General features: G+C 38.0%; 3 protein-coding genes across 5 annotated transcripts; 2 read left to right on the top strand and 1 right to left on the bottom strand.

The window, feature by feature from the left end:
• Positions 1–3,106: 3,106 nt before the first annotated feature.
• Positions 3,107–11,687, top strand: LOC135433144 (uncharacterized). 3 transcript variants are annotated; one of them, XM_064689107.1, is made up of 6 exons: positions 3,107–3,271; positions 4,802–5,009; positions 9,228–9,539; positions 10,267–10,330; positions 10,397–11,182; positions 11,262–11,687. In XM_064689107.1, exons 2-6 carry the CDS (start codon positions 4,854–4,856, stop codon positions 11,594–11,596), a joined length of 1,653 nt encoding a protein of 550 aa, XP_064545177.1. In that variant the 5' UTR covers positions 3,107–3,271; positions 4,802–4,853; the 3' UTR covers positions 11,597–11,687. The 3 variants fall into 3 exon arrangements, with proteins under 3 accessions (XP_064545177.1, XP_064545178.1, XP_064545179.1); XM_064689108.1 differs by having other exon boundaries at positions 4,758–5,009; XM_064689109.1 differs by having other exon boundaries at positions 10,397–11,186; positions 11,262–11,445.
• Positions 11,688–13,486: 1,799 nt separating this feature from the next.
• LOC135433356 (angiopoietin-related protein 2-like) lies at positions 13,487–13,907 on the top strand. Its single transcript, XM_064689374.1, has 2 exons — positions 13,487–13,734; positions 13,793–13,907. The coding sequence occupies exons 1-2, from the start codon at positions 13,487–13,489 to the stop codon at positions 13,905–13,907; spliced, it is 363 nt and encodes a 120-aa protein (XP_064545444.1).
• A 1,832-nt stretch (positions 13,908–15,739) lies between these two features.
• LOC135433355 (angiopoietin-related protein 7-like) lies at positions 15,740–18,141 on the bottom strand. The gene is made up of 4 exons (XM_064689373.1): positions 18,008–18,141; positions 17,043–17,941; positions 16,179–16,396; positions 15,740–16,095 (listed from the first exon to the last, which is right to left on the bottom strand). Exons 1-3 carry the CDS (start codon positions 18,086–18,088, stop codon positions 16,189–16,191), a joined length of 1,188 nt encoding a protein of 395 aa, XP_064545443.1. The 5' UTR covers positions 18,089–18,141; the 3' UTR covers positions 15,740–16,095; positions 16,179–16,188.
• Positions 18,142–18,769: the final 628 nt, after the last annotated feature.

The raw sequence follows: 18,769 nt of genomic DNA, 5'->3' as shown, positions 1-18,769 counted from the left end.
TAATATATATATGCTTAATAATATATACAGTGGGGCAGCTAAATGTATTTGTGAGCAAAAACTGAAAGAAACAAAAATCAACTAAAAATGGAAGAAAAAAAGAAAATTTGGCAACTAAAGCAAATGTTTTTGGAAAATCTATAAAGTCATCTGTGTTAATAAATTTTAAAATAATTTATAGAGTAGTTTAAAAACAACAACAAATTAATAATTAACAAATTCTAAAAGCCGATTAAAAAACTTTTGTAGCTGCAAAAACAAACAACAAAAAAAAAACATTTCAAACGAAAGTATTTGACAAATTTAAGCTAAAGTACATTTAAATAATTTATATACACACACACACACACACACACGTGCAAAAACAGAATTTATTTATTCTTCAAAATAATCCCCCCCAAAAAAAAAAGATCTCGTAAAAAATGATGTAAAACTTTGACTTTGTCAAAGTGAAAATTTTCTTGCAGAAATGTTTAATATTTTTAAAAATGTATTCAAATTTCTACACAAATATTTTTGTTTTTTAAATATTTGAACGCAAGAATATTTTTAACCAACAAACAAATATTCTGGCATTAAGAAAATGTACAAATATTTTAAAAATGTATTAAAAATAATTCTATTTAAAAGCTGCACAAATATTTTTGTTTTTAAGAATATTTCAACTTTCTGCAAGAATATTTTTAGCAAACAAAAAAAAAAAAACTCATATTATAATAGAAAACCAGTAAAAAAAACAAATTTGCATTTTCATCAAAAAAACACAAACAAATGTAAATACAGTTTAAAACAAAAAAACAACAACAAAAAGAACTAAGCGTATTTAATGTATTAAAAGGTAAAAAGTTATAAACAATGTGAACATAAAAACTATGCAAGCAAGTGAAAAAAATAGAACCATGAATGTGATCTATTTAATAATCAACAGAAACAAAAACAAAAACAAAAACAAAAACAAATACAAATAGTAAAACAAAACAAAAACAAAACGAAAAAAAAACAGTTGACAATTTTGGGTTACTTTTGTTTTTTTTTTTTTTAAATAAAGTATTACATAAATGAAATGTAAAGCTTTTAATTTGTAGAACTTAAAATATAATTTGCCAATTAAACAATTTGTTTTATTTGTGCTTAAAGAACGAAAAAAAAAAAACTAAAAAATAACGTAGAACGCAACGCTTTAAATATTTAAGCATCTTTTTGTTTATAACAAAAGCGCTTTTTATTTGAATAAAAACTTTTGGTTTCTTGTTCTCCAATGGATGGGTGTGAAATGTATAAAGAACATGAATCTTAGACACGTCCAGTGCTCCTCAAAGTATTTGTAAACAATAATGATATACGGTTAAATAAAACTATGCATAACTAGTTATTTATGAGTATATATATATATATGCATATGTGTATATATGTATGTGCAACGAATATGTGTATGTGTGTGTTTAAATTGTAGAACTTTTACTCTATATATGATGATAATACGTAGTGCATGTATGCATGTATGTGTGTGTGTTTAACGGGAACCAATTAATGCATTCAAAATGAGCAACAAAAAAAAAAAACAAACTCGAATTAACAAAAATTAATCAACAATAATCAATCAATTAGAAAACGCCTCAAGTAAACGAACGTTAAAGCGAAACAAAATAAATATATATTTAAAAAAAAAAAAACAAAACAAACAAAAATATTACTAGTGAATTCTTCTTAATGTAAACAAAAAAAAAAAAACACATAATGTATGTACTATCAGATATTTAGAGCAGAGCACGTCAAATAATTAAAAAAAAAAAAAGAAGGAAAGAAATGAAAATTGAGTAAGAAAATCGAGCACAAAAAGAGCCCTACCTTACCCTGCCGCCTTCTCGTTCCAAAAAGAGCCCTACCTTACATTACCCTGCCTTGCCCCACCTTCGCCCCCCTTCTCCATCCACACACACATTTGAAGTTTTTGATAATTCAATGAAATATGTATTTAAGCGATTATCCCACCATGTGATTTAATACGGAAATTCATCGTTTATTAACTAGAATCGAAATTTGTTTGTTTTCTCTTTTTTTGGGAATCTTACCTATATAAAATCTTTTTTTGTTGCATTAAGACTCGACACAATCACCGAATTATTGCAAAATGAAAAGAAAAGAAAGTTAAGATGCCATTCACGACGTTTTTCTCAGTGTATTGTCATTTTGTTATTAGTTAAGATCAGTTCGAGCCGAACGACCAACAACTAACTAAACCAACAAAATCTCAACTTAGTTAACAAGTTGATCAAAATGTCTGGAAGTATTTGGGAATATATGAACTCAATGTTGTAAATCAAGTAGCTACACATAAATATATATATATATATATATTTGTGACTAAGTAATGTTTAACAATTTCCATATATTATATCTAAATAATAAAAAAAAAGAAAAAGAAAACGAGACAAAAAGTTGAATACAAAGCAAATGCGAATGCAAAACAATATTATTTATATATATATATACAAGTATGTATGTAAAAACAACAACAACAAATTTAAACTTTAGTAGCGCTTAACAAATTCTAGCAATTTAACAAATTTTAATTAATCAAAATATGAAATATATATGTATACATATATACATATATGTATATGTATGTAAGAAACAAACAAATGCAAAAAAACTGCAATTTCATTTTTCTCTGTGTAAAAGTTGAGTAAAAATAATAAAAAAAAACTACAAAAAAATAAATAAATTTTTTAAATGTGAAACGCGCATTTTCGAATTTTTCAATTGAATCTTGAAACACGCGCTCTGCATGCGTGCTTTGTGTCTCGGCTAACGTGTTTCGCAAAGTTAGGAGCGGTGCTTAATGCTTAGATGTGTGGTTTGTGTCTCGGCTAGCGCGTGCCTAAATGTATTTATCAAAGTTGAAATCGTGCCTTGTGTCTCGCTGTTAGCCAAGACACACACCAGCTGCACTGCGACCAATAGCAGCTAGGCTCTCACACTCACTGCTCTCCGAGCTTTCGTTGCGCCAATCCGCTGACAGCAATCGACGCTCAAAGTTCGTCGCGCAGCTCGGCTTCACGTTTCTGCTCTTGCGCAGCCTTCGTCGTCACTCGTCGAACGTTGCTTGGCGCTTGCGGACGCGTTTTCGCTGCGCCGCTTCTGTGTTAACTTTAACTGTTACGACGCGCGCGCGTGTGTTGTGTTTTGTGTTTTGTCCTATTGCATTTTCCAGCACTAACAATTGCAAAAAGCAGAACTTTATATCAAAATAATGCTAGTTCTATGTTAGGTAGGTTCTATGCATACTGTGCACGTGTGTGTGTGTGTGTGTGCATCTGTGATATGTATAACAGATAAGCTGCCCTTGCCCTGCCGAAATGTCAACGTAATCTCAGAAATCTAGTCTTTTGTTAAGTCTCCTGCATTCACATGTTGCGGCATTTTCTTTGAGCCACGACTAATGACTGTGCCTGCGAGTGTGTGTGTGTGTGTGTGTGTGTGTAATTCATATGGATACCAATAAATGAGTTAAAGTACTCGCTAGCAGAGATCGTCTATCTGCAGGAACTGGGCGCGGTTAGTCGATGCCAGGCCAGAGCAGGACTCAGCTCCAATTAGTCAACTTAATAACTGAGTAATTGACATTGTCGCCCACGAGATAAGCTTCTTCTTTCCTCTCATAAACAATGCACCTCTTTTTTTCCTGTACTAATTATAAACGAAACCCGAAGATTACAATCAAAGTTCTATTTTAACTTCATACTCGATATGTTGCAATTGCATTGCTGTTAGGTTATTTTGGTTAAAAGTAGTGCAAATTGCCCGGCGTTGCCCGGCCTAAATGTATAATGTGGAGAATGCAGTTGCTAATGAAATTGTTTGAATTATTCGCGCCAACTTCAGGTGCATAGACAGATACCTGAGGTCAACTCGGGGGTTTGATCCCTAAACTTCGTGCTTAGCAGGCGCATGATTTTGACAGATTTATAATAAGAGCTAAAAAGACTTAAAAGATAGTGTACAAATGTATGTAATAATAATAATCTTGGATAGAAAAACTTATTTGCTAATTTCCTATAATTTGTATACGAATTTAAACGAACTACTCAGGAGTATGGCAATACGTGTCAATGTGGAAAATCTACTTTACTTTTCATTATTTAATACTTCATATTTCAAATGCAGCTGAGTAAAGCCTCAACTAGAACGAATACTTGAAGCAGCTGAAAAGTCCTTTAGTTAGTTCCAGGCAAAAACTAATTTACACAGGAAGATTTGTGCTTATCTTAAGCCTTAATATGATTCATATGCAAACAATTCGTGGAATCAGCCAGGCCAGAACTGGTGGCCCCTTGGGCCAGGGCCAGGGCCAGGCCAGGGCCAGGGCCTGGTCCACAGGCAGATGCAGATGCAGTGCAGCGATAGAAACGCAGGAGTCTTTGGACTCTGGACAGGTCTTTCAACCGAGTCGAGGATTGAGTTATTGGATTGTATGCAATATGAACCGCCAAGTATTGGCCAAGTCTTGGCCACGGCTTTAACCAGAAGCGGATCGGTTAACCTTCTGCTTTTCCACTTTTTTTTTGTGTCTTTTTGCTGACTGGCGCCGTTGTCCCCAGCTATTGCCGCCCCTCGACCCTCCAGCTCACTCTTCGCTAGTTATGAGTCATTTTTCGTGGGTTTTTTGTATATTGTTTTGGCTAAAAGTGTTTAACACTAAACGCCAATTGGCAATTGCATTCCCAACGTATCAATTTGCAATTGAAATTTCGCAGTTTTAACCCGGATTGCCCCCACTTCTATTTCGTGTCGCATTCAGCACGTGCCCTTAACCCTACACAGCCAGCGGGTGTACCTTTTCGCGGCGGGGCATGGAGCACAACTCAGAACCGGCAGCTGATTTGGAGGCCAGCGCCAGCAGCGAGGAGCCCCCGGCTCAGGCCACGCAAATCACCTCAATCGATGGATTCTTCAATCGCAAACGCGGCAGACCGCCAAAGAATCGCTTCGTGGAAGTCTATAAAAGCGTAAGTAAGAAACCTTAACTAAAGTTACATAAAACTAATACAATATCTGAACGACTCTTCGATAAAAACTAGTAAAAGCAGGCTCAAATTTGAGTTTATTTATATGGCGTATATACTTACTGTAATTGCAGTTTATAGGTTACGTTTAAAATGTTTATTTTTATAAGATACAGTCAGATACTTTGCTTTGCCATTTCACAGCCTGAGCATGTGTGCATGTGTGTGTGTGTCTGTGGTGATTGTATTAGTGAGCTTTTGAAAGTTTGCTGGCGCGGTAAGGCAAAAAGCTGCAGCAGCCAATGCGTGAGTTGTATGTGTGTAAAATCTTGAATTAAGCAGCTTGAAACTTGAGTTAAGAATCAACATTGATTGTTGAAACAAATCTTAATCATTATGAATTAAACGATAGAAGCTAATTGTAAGCTTTAAGAAGTTCTTGAATCCAGCATTAAATGAGCTTATAAAAAAGTTGCATATATTCTTGTCAAGTGCAAATCTTTTGATAATTAGTCTAAGAAATATGGGACTAAAAAGATGTTAAAGTTTATAATAATGAGCATATTATATTATTAAGCTCATCCGGAAGTTAGTCGAAAAAAATTATAAATTTGATTTGAGCAGAGTTTTTGTTGTACTTCGAATATTTCTAATACGATTAAAAGATTCTTTTTGAGTATTTTGTTCAAATCTCATAACTGTTCATAATTTCAGATCCACGTACGTCTTCAATATAGGAAAAAAAATGTTTGAAATGATTTTTATATGCTTTGATTTTGGGATTGTACCCTAAAGAATGGGTCTGTCGAAAGTATTTTCTATATAATACATCTTAGACAAATAGTTTTAAATAGTTACATTTTTTATGACTGAAAATGATTTTAATTTAAATATTAAAATAATTTTTGCATAATCTGACATAATTATACAATAAAGGTTTTTGTTTGCATATTTTATTTTATTTATTTATTATTATCTATTTACTTGACGCATAATTTACTCAAAACTTGATTTACATCATTTGCGTCTAATAAAATGTATATCGGTTTTTTTTTCTTTATTTTCAACATTGTCAAGAGCATTTAAGCCTTATTAAAATACTTGGCTCTCTTAATAATATTCGCTTCTGAAGACAATTCCCTTTTCGCTCTTTGCATTTTATAAGCTTCAATTATATTATATATATTATAAAGAGAAATATAGTCAAAATCTACATATGCGCAAATTTAAGAGAAATATTCAACTTACCTTCATTTACTCCATCTTCCAAAGCGCTTCCATTCATGCGTATATTCACTGGAATGAATCCGTTAACCGTTAAGATTTGCACAAAAAAACACAAAAAAAAAACTAAAAATAAGGCACTGAAATTTGGCTTGAATTCACCACAATCTCTCTCTCTCTCTCCTTCTTGGCGTACCTTTACGTTATGCATGTGCATATGTATGTATGTATGTATGTATAAATTGTCTATTAAGATGGCGATCGACAATGCAAGGCAATATCAAAAGAGGAATTAAGGCAATAGCAAAGGAATTTAAATTTTCATTCGTGGCTTCTTTTTGCCAAACACAAAACTAAATGAACACACAACAAATAATGGAATATACAAACTATGCGATAAAGGCAGGTTGACTAAATTAAGCACTTTTATTAACTTTTTGGAAATATAAAACTTACACCACACACATACACTACACTATATACATACATATGTACATTATACTACACTACTTTCACAAGTATGCATGTACATATGTAAAAAGCATTCTTTTTGGCGGCAAAAACGCGGCGAAGCAAAAAAAGCGCTTATCCTCCGACGTCGTTAGCTAACAGGAAACGATTTCCAACTGATTTGTCATTTTCGGCATCGCCGCCCGTCCCTTCTACATTGCAATTTCGAACTTCAATCGAAGATACCGTAACAATTCGAAGAGACAATACCAAACGGTTAAAGGCACGATCGAAATACTCTTGAGGCTCTTGCTGATGAGCTTTTTTTGTAGGAAATGTCGAAAAGCATTTTTTGTTCTCAGTCAATTCTTAATTCGATGGGAACTCATTTAGCTTATATTATCGTGTTATCGTATTCTTAAAATTTTAAATCATAGGCTTAATATTTGAATATTAAAATATTCTTTGAATTTGTTTCGATCGTTCGATAAGATTTCGTCGCCTGCTGCTGGTTGTTCCTTTTCGGTTTGTCTAGCCCACGACGCGCGCCAGCTAATGCCAATGCATATCAGCGCACACAAACATACACGCTTGCACATGCACACACACACACACACACACACACACACACACACACACACACACACACACACACTGGCACACTCACTGTAATTAGGAATTTGCGCCTATTTGCGTGCTGCGTCGCGTCGCGTCGCGTCGCGATGGATTTCCAGAGGCCCCCGTCGATGGGGCCTAATGTGGCATTTAATGTGCCGTGTGTTGAATTGAGTTTTCGGATTTGGTTTTTGCCATATTCGTCATATTAATATTGACAACGAGTGTTTCCGCATTTATTTCACTTGCCCGTCTGTCTGCCTCTCCCCCCCCCCCCCCCCCCTTTCCTTCTCGACCTGCACCGCCCATCCCTAGCGCGTCGAACGTTTTGTGCTTTTAACTGTCATTTTCATAATTTCTACATTTTTGAGCCCAGTTTGTCGGCACATGCACACGCAAGTGCGTACGTGTGTGTGTGTGTGCGTGCGTGCAAGTGTGTGTGTGCCTACGATTACACAGCCCACGCGTCAGCCTCTTGGCCAGAGACTTCGCCCGGCGGGCGGGGGCAGCGTGCGGACGGGGGGCAGGTGTTGGCCAAGTACACACAATTGTACTTGGCTTTGTGAAACGTGTGTGTGTGTGTGTGAGTTTTGTCTGTGTGAATCGAATAATTTGAATAAATATTTTGTCCATTGCCTTTTGCGGTATTCTCTTTTTTGTTTTATTTGTTATTTTTATTTTGTTTTTGGGAAATAAGTCAGATTCGAATGAGAGCTGCGCAACTATAGACCTACATTTGGAGGCTACGTGAAAATGGTTCGAATCCAGTCAAGTAATCCAGAAACTTAAGTTAAGATTGAGAGATAGGCTTTTTGTTCTCGTCGTCGCCAAACGCATAACTTTACGGTAAATATCAAGCTCTCTCTCTTACACGCCTCCGCTAAGTATTGCCTTTCTATGCGATTTTCATGAATTCAAGTTAGGCTTGTGGAGACAATAATGGAAAGAAAATGGAGACAGGCAGACAAGTAAAGCTACTCAATATTAAAATGCATTAAATATTAAATTATTGGATTACTTTCATGGCGACCCTCTGTGACCGCCATCGACAATCGAATATGACGATTAAACGGAACGAAACAACAACTACAATAACTTCTATATATTGTATTTAATCATATAAGGTGTGTGTACTTATATGAATGAGTCTATATGCGGGTGTGTGTGCGTGTGTGACAACTTATCAGGCAAAGCCAAACACGTTTCATTGTCTTTTTCAATCTTTTGGAGTAATTATTAATTATAGATGCCCGCAATTTATGTATACTCTACATGCTCTAGAAGTTAAAGAATTCCCGAATATATTTGCGTGCTCTAATTTGGGGATATAAAGGGATAATTTTGAAATTTCTCAAAAACTTTTTCGAGCTATCACTTTTTTATATTCTTTGAAAATTTTGCACTTTAGTCGGCATCGTTTGACCAAATCTGGTTAGAGTATTCAGACGTCGGCCTTACAAAATCGGGTTTTCGAATATTTTTGTGGTTTCTCTTTTTGTTGTATTTGGTTTTTATTTTACTTATGCATTTTTTTTTTATTATTTTTTATTATTATTATTGATTTTGATGCGTGAACAAAATTTAAATAGTGACATTTTGGGCCAACAATAAACATTAACAGTAATTTCGGAAATAATAAACGGGTTGCGACTGTTTGTCATAAATCCGAAACTAACAACAACAACAACAAGAAGAAGAACACGTCAAGTACCCAAAGAAATTCTATAAAAGATTTGCTTCAGAGTGGTGGGGGAGGGGGGAGGGGGAGGGTGTCTTTTTCCAGCAAAATAAACTCTATAACAAAAAATGTTTGGCATGATCTCATTATTTTATGGAGCTGGCCAACAAACTTTTTAACTTGGCTCTTAAGCATTCGCGTTGGTGAAATTATTTTTGTTATAATAACGATTATTTTGTTCCATCTCCTGGCAGGCTCAGCACTCGCCCCAAGCCATTTTCACCAGTTTCAAGCTGGAGAAAAATGATCAGTCCACGGTCTGCGGCTTGGCAGCATCCTCTACCGATGTCGCCGAGGAGCGCCTCGCATCCCAGCGAGCCGGTGCCGGCGCTGGTGAACCGAGTGCCACAGATCTCACACCTAGTCGCAGCAGCAGGAAGAGAGCTCGCGCTTGGACCGTGGACCCTCACCGGAGTCTAGCGAGTGTGCGCATCGCGAGTCCGGTCATTGAAAAGACGACAAACACCTTAACGAGGGATCTGCCCGAGAGTCAATCCCCAGTTCAGGTGAGGATCACGCGAATAAATAGCATACGGAAACAGCTGAGGGAATAGCACATGTGCCTACTAAGCACACCAAAAGGTGTTTTGTAGATTATTGACCGACCGATCCAATGATGATCTAGTAATTCCATAAGATTTTGTTTAAATGTTGGGCTTTCAGCTAGGTTAGGATGGCTTTGTCCAATGTCAATGAAATGTTAGAATCTGCGAAATCGGACAACTATATCATTTGGCTTCTATGGGAACAATCGTTCCAGAATCAGTTTTTCTATGGACAACTTTTTTGTTTTTCAAGATATCTTAAGCAAAGATATATCAGTTAAAATTTGCTCCTTATATATCAACAAAATCGTATCCATATCGTGTTACTATGACATATAGCTGCCATAGGAACGATCGGTCGAAAAATGAGATTATCTATAGAAAACTAATTTGTTTTTCAATATATGCTCCTCATATATGTATATGCAAGATCTTATCAATATCGGACAACTATATCATGGAGTTGTCATAGGAATGATCGGGCAAAAATAAGTTTCTTATATGAAGAACTTTTTGTTTTTTTAAATATCCTAACTATTATTCTAACATCTCTGCAAAGCTTTATCAAATCTAACTAACATCTTACATTTGGAATTCATATGTCTGCAAGGGTATTTAATGTGCGGCGTGCCGAAGTTGGCCATTCTTTCTTGATTTCTTTGTTGATTCTAGAGTTCTTTGATTTCAGTTAACGTTCAATGCACCTTGCACACAGACACCTGCATCCAGCAAGCGCCTGGAGCGAGTTTCCGGTACGTAACCCCATATAGATATATATATGCTGAATTATATGATTATCGTGGAATCGTTGGTTTAAGTTGTGCGCGCAGCGGGCACCTTCTATCCGGAGAACGCAAGCTCAGCCCAAACAGCGGAGCCGACAGATGCCACGCCCTCCAGGTACTGCTCGCCCGGCAGCACAGACTGCACCACGGAGCAGCCGGAAGATCTGAGCATGCGCGCCACCCAAACGACGACGTCTTCGGCGGCGGCCGAGCCGGAGTCGGGTCTGAAGCTGCAGATGCAGTTTAAGCAGCTGCTGGATTTATACCAGCGCCAGGTGCTGCTGCCCAGTTTTCTGGCCGCGGCCAGCCAGCCAGCCGGGCTGGACATGCGTCTGCTGCTGGAGAATGCCGCACAGCAGAAGATGCTGCTGATCAATGCGGCGGCAGCTGGCGCCGTCGCTGCTGCAGCAGCCGCCGCCGCGGCAGCAACATCCGGAGCGGCAGGCACAAGCACAGTGGAGGAGATTGCGACCGCACCCGCGCCCAATCCAACTCCGACGGCTGCTCGGCAGACGGGTGGGAAGCGGGCGCGGGAACAGGACATACCCACGGGCTACCTCAAGTTCCGGTTCAACGAGGACTGCGGCTTCGAGCGCTGCGGCTATCGGAATCATCAGTCCCATTTCCACTGCAATCGGCGGGATTGCCACTACAGTTTCTGCGACAAGACGCGCTTCGTGCAGCACACGGCGCGCCATGAGCGCATGGACACCCTCATGGGCGATGACTTTCGCCAATATCGCGCCAATATGCGCTGCGGTGTGCCCGACTGTTGTTATGCCACGTCCACAAGCACGCCGACGTCAGCAAGTGCGGCAGGTAGGTGCGCAGCTTTTGTTGCCGGACTTAAACATATTCCTAATATGTTCCTTGTCTCCTCTCCACCCCCCCTTTTTAGAGGAGAGCCTGGCTCCAAAGAAATCGTCGCATTTCCATTGCCGTAAATGCGATTACGTGTGCACCGACTCCAACAAGGTGGTGGCCCATCGTCGCCTGCACCTGCGGCTGGAGTACGTCCGTTCGGCTGGCTTCCGCAAGTTCGCCAGCAACGAGTCCTGCGAGTCGACCGCCTGCACCTATGCGCTGCGGCACACCCATTACCATTGCACCACCTGTGACTGCAGCGTGCTCTCCCGCGCCCAGCTGGCCTCGCACAGGCATCGGATCAACCAGCCCCCAGCCGCCAGCCAAGCCGGTGGCCAGCTCTCGACTGGATCTGGAGACGTGTCCTAAAGCCACATGCTGAGCAGCAATAGAAGCCATATAAATCCAAATGCAATGTGTAAATTAGATCAAATTAAATGAAGCTAAGTGCCAATCTATACTTCTCATGTGTATCGGAATCGATAAGTAATCGAAATCGAAAAGTGATATCGATCAATTTAATGTGTATGTGTGTTCTTTCAGAAAAAGGGCCTTTTACTAATGCGAGTTCTGATTTTGATAAAAATCTACCTCTCGAAAGATATTTCCTGCGAAACTATATGATAGTCCGATAATGATAATATTTTGGTCATATATAAGGGATATAGAGAAAATAATAGTTGCCGAGTTTGATCGAGATTTCTTGAAACACAAGACAGTTGTTCCACCGATAGTTCCTATGGCAACTATATAATATTGAGGTCCGATGTGGATAGGATATGTAGGAAGCATAGTGAAACTTATAAATGTCCAGTTTGGTCAAGATATGTTGATTAACAAACAAGTTTTGCTTACAAGATCCCACTTTTCAAGCGACGGTTCCTATTGCACCTATATGATATACTGATTCGATCCGGCCGGTTCCAACATATGTACAGCCTGCAACAGAGAGACAAACCAAAATTTTCATGTCGAACGTCTTTACACTGAATAAAACTGTATATCCTGACTGATTGACTGATTGACTGATTGGTGATTAACGCACAGCCCAAACCGTAAGAGCTAGATAGCTAAAATTTTCACTGTAGTCACCTTATGTGATGAAGGTGCACGTTAAGACGGGGTTTCGGGAAATTCCACACGCATGAGTCACAATAAATGAGCTAATAACGAGAAGTAGCCACAGCAAATAAACTCTTTTATTTGCAATCTATCAACAGTTCAATGATTGCCACTTATAGCCTGATCTCTGCCTTTTGTTTAATTATATTGACTTCCTGACCTACTGATAATCGCTTAAAAGTTACCGAAATATTGGGCACCCGAGCTTCCAACTGATTGCCGCCTTTCAGTCTATTCACGAGCGTGCAGTTGAGATTCGCATTTTAATTTAAAATTCTAAGTGCTATCAAAATGAAATGTGTTACGTTTATATATATTCTATTTATAAGCCTAACACTGATCATAGCTGAAGCAGAGTTTAACGAAAATGAGGTAAAATAAGATTGTTTATCAATGTTTGTGTGCAGTACAGAAAATGAATCGTACTTTTTTTATTAGTCTTGTGTGGCAACCAGAATAGCAGAGGAGGAATGTGGAAAGTACACCTATAAGGCAGTGAGACCATTATTAAAGTATATACATCAGATGCAGGAGGAAATTGAAAATAATAATAATAGAATTGAAGGAAAAGATAAAGAAATCAAGCAAGTGCAGGAAAAGCTGAATCAACGTAATGAACTGGTCATCGAGGAACTGAGAGCTCAGAATGAATTCTACAAACAGACTATTAAAGAGCTGACGAAGAACGTTTTATCAATAAAAGAGGAAATGGGTAACATCAATTCCAATGCCTTGAAAATCCAGGACTACGAGGAGCAGCTGGAGAAACAAAGGAAGCTAATTGATCAAAAGGACCAAAAAATATCCGAAATCAAAAACGAAGTCAACATTTGTACCAAGAAACTTAAAAGCTGCGAAGAACAACCTGTTCCCAGTGATTGCGCTCACTTTGGAGGTACTGCGGGTATTCATAAGATTAACCCGGATCAAGAAGATCCGTTCAGTGTACAATGTGATAGTGCCACAGCAGGTCCTGACTGGACGGTTATTCAACAGAGAATCAATGGCAAAGAGGACTTCTATAGGGATTGGGCCGCATACCGTGCCGGCTTTGGAAGCTTTAAAGGCGACTTCTTCTTAGGGCTTGACAAAATTCATCGCTTGACGAGCGCCCAGCCCCATGAACTCTGCGTACATATGGAACGATTTGGTGGCAGCAAAATATACGACAGATATGAACAATTTGCCATCGCTGGCGAGGACGATCAATACAGACTGAACATCTCTGGTAAGGCTGTGGGCAATGCAAGAGGTGATGAGTTGAGTTACCACAACAATCAGAAATTCAGCACATTCGATCGTGATAATGATGCTTGGAATAGTGGCAACTGCGCAAGTAAAGATAAATATGCTGGTGGCTGGTGGTACAACAGCTGTGCAGGATGGTATGAATTGTCGGAAAAGAAATAAATTAAATTTAATTGCTTTGTTTGTTTTTTATAGCAATTTAAATGGCAAATACTATAATTCTATGGAGTTCAAAAAGGATAACAAATTTTGGGATGGCATCATCTCGTTGAAAACAGTTAAAATGCTTATACGACCCAAGAGCTATTGAAATTTGTAATAGTTTTATTTAAAAACATATATGTACATTACTTTGAAATGTACGATATTTTGAACAAACTTCACTATTCACTTTTATATTAAATCAATGGAATCAGCGGGAATCAGCTATGCCCGATAGAAACTATATCAAAGGTCTCCTCGAGGCACGCCCCTTTTCAAATTTTACTCTCTATTAGTGATGTATCTATTATTTTACGAATATGCCTTCTTTTTTATTTCCAAGCAGTTATTATCGTCTAGGAGATGCTTGTGGTTTGTTAGCTGCCTTATTGTTTTTGATTGGGATATGATAGTCTAATAGTTTAGCATGCCAAATGCGCCCAAATATATGCAGACATGTTTGTATATACTAAACTTAAGCAACTTTTGTAAAGACAGGTTGTAAACTGAATTTGTGATTCAAACTAGAAAGTAAGTATAACTTCGGCCGAAGATTTAATACCCTCTGAGACATTTGGCTTACGGTTTTCCATTTTAACGAAAATATCTTGGAAAACAGAATATTTTTCCATACAGTAACCTACTTTTCGACCGATCCTTGCTATTATTGCTAAATAACATAGTAGTCCGATGCTGATAGGATATTGATTATATATGAGGAGCATAGTGAAACTAATAAATGCCGAGTTTGGTCAATATATCTTTTTAAAAAAAAATTTGTTCATACAAGAACCCTATTGTCGACCGATCGTTCCTATGGCAGCTATTTGATATAGTTTTCCGATCCGGCCGATTAAAACTGAGAGACTAGTTCACATAGCAACAGAAAGACTGTCAGACGAAGAGACGGACATTGCTATATCGACTCGACTGTTGATACTGATCAAGAATACATATACATACTTTATGGGATCAGAGATGACTCCTTCGTTAGACATTTCGAGACAAAACTATAATATCCTTAGCAGGGGTATAAAAACATACATATGATTCCTTGATAACTAGTTATAAATTGTCTCAGCATTTGTTTTCGAGACTTTATTGTTCTTTTCGTTGGGAATTATTCATTTCGTGATTTGCCATATCTTGAATCTTTCAGAGTGCGTACTTCGTTGATTTGTGTCTAATATATACGAGCCATGCCTCAATGCTGGATGTACTCGAAAAGCGCAGAAATATGAAATGGAATAGTTCCGAAATGAAACTACACTGAAACCAAACATTAGGCTCATTATGCTGGGAAAAGAAAAGAATGATATACTAAATGGAAATTATTTTAGTTGGTGCACTTACACATATATTCTGTGAATTTTGAGTAGTAATTGTCATCGTGGTAAAAATTGACTATGACCAGGCCCTTGAGAATGATATCCGTTGAGAAATTTCTGAAGTACTCGTTCTTAAACCGAGCACTCTGCTGCTTCTTAAAGGACATTGTGGGTATAGCAAATGGATCCGGAAAATATGTGACATCGTGGCAGCTGGTCAGACTGTGCTCCTTGCACGCCGTACTCCCGCCATCCACGTTCAGGCAGTCAAGGTGCCTCACACGGCATTACAATAGATCATTGTCAGATGATATGGTATGCAGTTGCAGAGCCTCAAGAAATAGATCGCATCGCACTCGGCCTCACAGTTCCTTGGCACAGCCTCTTAGCTATTCGGCACGATCCTTTAGATAATCTCGTGGCGGAGCATTATCGGCAGACCGGATTCCTTAAGACGCGGCTGATCAATCGAGTTGTACAAGGCAAAGCCATTAATTATAATTATTATTATTTTATTTATTATTATTATAAAAGGATTAATATGAAATTTTGCATAAGTCATACCTTGAATCCTTGTCCATTTGTGTATGAGCAATATAATCACAATTTGAGCACAATTTGAAGACCATTGCCCCGACGAGAATAGAAGCCCGCTGGCAGATGCTTTGGATAGCCTTTGGCTGGGGTTCCAGTCCACGGCAATGTCCGTGAGACCTTTGGACGACGTGTAGTCCCGTATAGAAGATGCACTTAAACATTCGAAGATGTCTCTTTTTTATATTTACGGATATGGTTATTAATAAATAGCTTCACCTATGCTTGTATATATGTATAATACGGATGGAGAAAGTTGAACACGCAGCATAGGCCCTCGTCAACGAAGAACTCTCGGAAGATATCGTTGCAGGGCAGGCTCTTCTGTCCGAAAATACACGAGACGATCATCTCTTGTAGCGAGGTTTCGATGATCTATAGTCCGTAAAATAGAAATCCAAAAGTCTTTGGTATTCCAAAGATCCTCTAAAACAAATCATATATCTTAATATACTCACGGTCGAAAGTTCAGTCATACTTCACACGGCTATCGCTGGGAAGGGTATATGCTGTATCGGTGTGTTGGGAGAACTGATACCAATGCCATTTGTTGAACACATTCACGGCCAGGTTTACGGCCAGACATACAACGATATCAAACAGCTTGGCGAAATATAGCTGCACCCAACCTGGCAAATCATTGTCCCACACATACTTCAGGCCCTGCAAAGATGTGCTACGCAGAAATTGCTTGGTTTAACTCTCAAAGCATCTCCACAATCTCTCGAGCAGACGCCGAGCAGATCCTTTTTAATTGGGGGTCTTAGATAGGTGAGTACCGCATTTAAATGTAATTACCAAATTGATTTCCTTTTGTAATTCAGGTTAAAATTAAGATTTCATTAAAGCAGTTGCTCTAATGGCTTTCATCATACATCATTAGGGCACAAGAAAAATATATAGTAAAGGGGATTTTATCCGAATTAGAATACAAGTGAGGGTAATCTAGTCGAGGATGGCCGTCGACAAACGATAGTATAAGTTGAAAAGGGGCGTGCCTCGAGGAGACCTTTGATATAGTTTCTATCGGGCATAGCTGATTCCCGCTGATTCCATTGATTTAATATAAAAGTGAATAGTGAAGTTTGTTCAAAATATCGTACATTTCAAAGTAATGTATATGTTTTTAAATAAAACTTTTCCAATTTTCAATAGATCTTGGGTCGTATAAGCATTTTAACTTTTTCCAACGAGACGGTACCATCCCAATATATGGCATCCATTCTGTCCACAATAGAATTATAGTATTTGCCATTTAAATTGCTAAAAAAAGAGAAGAAAACAATTAAATTTAATTTAAATTTTTTTCCGTCAATTCATACCTTCCTCCACAGCTTTTGTACCACCAGCCACCACCACAATTGTTTTTATTCGTGCAGTTTTCATCATCCCAATTATCATTATCACGATCGAATGTGCTGAATTTCTGTTTGTTGTGGTAATATAACTCTTCACCTGTTGCATTGCCCACAGCCTTATCAGAGATGTTCAGTCTGTATTGATCGTCCTCGCCAGCGATAGCAAATTCTTCATATCTGTAGTATTTGATGATACCATCGAATCCTTCCATATGTATGTACAGCTCATGGGGCTCATGGGGCTGGGCGCTCGTCAAGCGATGAATCCTCTCGAGTCCTAAGAAAAAGTCGCCTTCAAAGCTTCCAAAGCCGGCACGGTATGCGGCCCAATCCCTATAGAAGTCCTCTTTGCCATTGATTCTCTGTTGAATAACCGTCCAGCCAGGACCTGCTGTCGCACTATCACATTGTACATTGAAAGGATCTTCTTGATCCGGGTTAATCACATGAATACCCGGAGCATCAGCAAAGTCGGTGCATTCACTTTTAAGTTTTTTGCTACAAATGTTGACTTCGTTTTTGATTTCGGATATTTGTTGGTCCTTTTGATCAATTAGCTGCTTTTGTTTCCCCAGCTGCTCCTCGTAGTCCTGGATTTTCAAGGCATTGGAATTGAGTTTACCCATTTCCTCTTTTATTGATAAAACGTTCTTCGTCAGCTCTTTAAGTGCCTCGATGATAAATTGATTATGTTGGTTCAGCTTTTCCTGCAGTTGCTTGATTTCTTTATCTTTGCCTTCAATTCTATTGTTATGGTTTTCAATTGCCTCCTTCATCTGATGTATATACTTTAATAATGGTCTCACTGCCTTATGGGTGTACTTTCCACATTCCTCCTCTGCTATTCTGGTTGCCACACAAGACTAATAAAAAAAGTACGATTTATTTTCTGTACCGCACATAAACATTGATAAACAATCTTATTTTACCTCATTTTCGTTAAACTCTGCTTCAGCTATGATCAGTATTAGGCTTATAAATAAAATATATATAAACGTAACAAATTTCATTTTGATAGCACTCTGATTTTAAAATTTAATGCGAATCTCAACTGCACTCAACTGCACGCACGTAAACAGACTGAAATGCGGCAATCATTCGGAAGCTCGGGTGCCCAATATTTCGGTAACTTTTAAGCGATTATCAGTAGGTCAGGAAGTCAATATAAATAAACAAAAGGCATGGGTCAGGCTTTAAGTGACCTTCATTGAACTGTTGATGGATTGCAAATAAAAAAGTTTATTTGCTGTGGCTGCTTCTCGTTATTAGCTCATTTAACGAGACTCAAAACAAGTTTCAAATCGAAACCAAATCGTTTTTATATTTTGCCAAAAATCTTTATGACATGGCTCGAATCAGCTCGTTGTCCCGAACAGGAATATATCTTTACTTTTTGGGATCGTTGATGCTGCCTGTTACATATTTTTGAACAAAAGCAATATACCCATTTTCAGGTTATAAATATAATATGAATTAGCTTAATTGGAAATAAATAACATTAGAATATGAATATGAAAGACGCCCTTGTAGAGGGTAATTTAGTTTTGACATGAAATGTGTAACGCATAGAAAGAGACATCTACGATCCCATGCATATATACCTATACTCTAGATCCGCATCGAGTTGGTATAACCAGGTCCTTATGTTTGTCTTTGAATATTTATATCGGTCCGTCTTTCTGTTGCAGGCA

Source organism: Drosophila montana, unplaced genomic scaffold (genome assembly GCF_035044405.1).
Source record: "Drosophila montana isolate Dmon_TW-CO22-7 unplaced genomic scaffold, ASM3504440v1 contig_3217_1, whole genome shotgun sequence".
Classification (NCBI taxonomy): domain Eukaryota; kingdom Metazoa; phylum Arthropoda; class Insecta; order Diptera; family Drosophilidae; genus Drosophila; species Drosophila montana.
This window is presented reverse-complemented; position numbering and strand designations above follow the sequence as displayed.